The sequence below is a fragment of the Mesitornis unicolor genome, unplaced genomic scaffold, assembly GCF_000695765.1.
Source record: "Mesitornis unicolor isolate BGI_N332 unplaced genomic scaffold, ASM69576v1 scaffold7954, whole genome shotgun sequence".
Classification (NCBI taxonomy): domain Eukaryota; kingdom Metazoa; phylum Chordata; class Aves; order Mesitornithiformes; family Mesitornithidae; genus Mesitornis; species Mesitornis unicolor.
Genome location: NW_010180729.1, coordinates 2,600 through 5,452, shown reverse-complemented (window position 1 = coordinate 5,452; position 2,853 = coordinate 2,600). Strand labels below are relative to the sequence as shown.

General features: G+C 53.3%; 1 protein-coding gene across 1 annotated transcript in view; it reads left to right on the top strand.

The window, feature by feature from the left end:
* Positions 1-152, top strand: part of CYTIP (cytohesin 1 interacting protein) — a gene marked incomplete at its 5' end in the record, with an annotated part of 6,040 nt that extends 5,888 nt beyond the window's left edge. The window contains one exon of the mRNA XM_010183172.1: positions 3-152. Coding sequence (XP_010181474.1) covers positions 3-152 — 150 coding nt within the window. The remainder of the gene's footprint in view (positions 1-2) is intronic.
* Positions 153-2,853: the final 2,701 nt, after the last annotated feature.

The following is a 2,853-nucleotide window of genomic DNA, read 5'->3' as shown; positions in this document are numbered from 1 at the left end:
GCTCCATGTCCCCACTCTGGGAGGGAAGCGGCTACAGCAGTGGTTTTGGGACTCTGCCACGGAAAAGCAGGAGAGCCAGCGTCCGAAAGCAGCTCCTGAAATTCATCCCAGGCCTGCACCGGGCGGTGGAAGAGGAGGAAAGCCGGGTCTGACGTGGGGCTGCAGCGTGGGCCGGACCGAGGGCAGGTCACCCCACAGCACGCAGTGGGTGATGCACGATGGCACTGCACGGCTGTGCTCCAGACAGCAGTGCTGGCGATGTTTAAACAGCTCTGGGGTTTAAAATTATTTTACTTTTTAATCAGGGCACGCTGTGGACTCCTTCGTTAGCGTGAAAAATGACTGTGTCTGAAACGTGAAGAACCTTTGCCGAACTTCCTCAGTGTTAATAATGTTTTTAATGGAATGCAAAACTGATAGCTATTTATTTCCTGTAGTCTTCCAAAGGTCTTTAATAAAGCCCGTGCCGCTACTCAAAACCAGTTCCCTCAGAAAGAGGATGGAGCCCAGAGCGTACAACAGCGCAGACCCCAGACAGCGACACTTTGAGGCACAGGGCAGAGATGTGGACCCGTGGTGACTTACCGGGGTGTGCAGGAGTGGGCCTGGAGCACCCTGCCCAGATGAGCCAGGCCATTGCCATTGCCATTGCCCTGCGGTGCTGCTGCCGCTCAAGGACGTGCATGCTGGGTCCATGTGGCTTCCACAGGCCAAGCTCCACTGTCCAGTTCCCCATCTCCAACACAGGGACCCATTGCTCTGGTCGGCTGTGCTGACAGCAGCGATGGGTGCAAATCACTTGGCTGGAATTTTACCAGGTTTGAGAAAATAAGCATCTGCTTCCAGTGCTGTAACTGTAGAGCTCAGGCTGGTTTCACCTCTTGAAGGTGAGAGCGGTGTCCCCAGGGTGGTCGGTGCTTGGGTGCCTGGTACCCAGGGATGCGGGTGATGCCCCTCGGGCTGCTCGTCTTTGGAAGGTCGTTAGCTGTTCACTTTTGCTTAGGGACAGTCAGATGAACTTGATAGCTTATGGGAAGTGATTTAATAAACAGAGATGTGAAGATAAAGAGACGTTTTATTTCCCTCCCAGGCAGCACAGAATTAGGCTGCTCCTTCAGCCCCAGCAACATAATTGTGTTTTTCGAAGACAATTGAAGACCTTTAAGTGTGATGTGGATGCGTTGTGTGAGTCACACCTCTGAGCGAGCAGACCACGCGCTGTTTACCATTGGGATGCTGCTGTGCAGGACTTCCTGGGTCTCTCAGAAACCTCAGGTTAAACCCAACAGCTTCCCTCTGAGATCAGCCCCAAACAAAAACACCCTGTTCCCAACAGTCCTCCAATTACTGAACATCGCCAAGCCAGTGGAGTCTGTGCTGGTGTCCCTAATTTCTCTTGAAAGGATGAAGTAGATGGTAATAAGACAAGTGGCCGGGAGAGCAGCTTAGTGCTAGACATCGTGTTTTTTGCCTGTGATTTGCTGTTTCACTTTTCTTTGCCAATAATTGCAGCCGAAATGAGAAAAAAAGAGATTATTTCTATTTGGACAAGCTGGAGTTAAAGGCAAGTGTATGGGTGTCTGAAAGCATCCAGAAAATCTGGTGCAGGTTGTGTTGGTGCCCACGGAGAACAGACAGCTCCAGCACTGAGGACGGGACCAGGAACCCCTCGGGTTTGGGAGCACTCCTCAATTTGTACCCACGACTGTGGTATGCGTTTGTGTCAGAAAAGAAGATATCCTAATAGGTGTGATGGGGGTGATGTTTCACCCCTTGGTGCTGGGGACCCCTCCGCTTGGGTGAGGATCAGAGGGTGCTCCAAGCCAGCTCCATGAGGACCGATGGGAAGGGATGGGGCTGGCCTGGGTCTGCTCCCCTGCCCCGACACCTCCTTAGGAACAAACACTGAATTAAAGCTGCTTTTCTGGGAAGCCTTCGCAGGGACTGGTCTGTAGGGACCAGTGCACAGGTGGGGCTGGACAGGACACCTTGGTCACAGCCCACATCCCCTTTGATAGAGAGGAAAAGGGATTTAAACCACGGTATGAGCTCTGCTGCCTCAGGCTGTGTCCCTGGTGGAAATCAGGGCAGGTTTATGGTCCAAAGTGGTGATTTCTTTTGGTGGGGGAAGTTAATTTGTTGTAACCTGGGGGAGAGGTGTGTGCTTTAGGTGTGTCCAGGCTGGCCAAGCCTGGACCTCCACTCAGCTTGAGAAACACCTTCAGAAAGTCCAAACAAGCGGTGCTTTTGAGAGAAAGCTTTGGGTGCTGCCACATGACACCGGGACACGTTCACAGCCACGGTGACAAACAGGATGTGGGCGATGGGTGACTCCGTGAGGCCCAGCCTTCCCAGGCAAACCAAGCTGTGCAGAGAGCAGCATGAACAAGAAAGCTCTGCTAAAACGGTGTTTCTGCTTTGGGGAGCAATTTGGGAGGGTCCTGAGCTGCCCTCTGGAGATTGGGGCAGGAGGAGGGTGGGCGCAGGGGCCACGCTGCGTGGTGACACTATAGGTGATGGGGCCATGCTTCGTGGTGACACCATGCGTGACAAGGCCATGCCGTGTGGTGACACCATGGGTGACAAGGCCATGCCATGTGGTGACACCATGGGTGACGGGGCCAGGCTGCGAGGGGTGCAGTGGGAGGTGCTCAGCCCCTTCAGCACAGGAGGTGTTCCCGCTGATGGTGGGGATGATGAAGGGTTTTTAGGTTTCCTGATGCCCAGAGGTTACCTGTTCTCTTATCCCTGTGGATAACGGGGACAACTGGAGTTGGCTGCAGAAAGGAGCACGGCTGCTCTGTGGACTGCAATTCCTTTTTAAACTGAAAGCGTTAATTAATTTACTGAGCC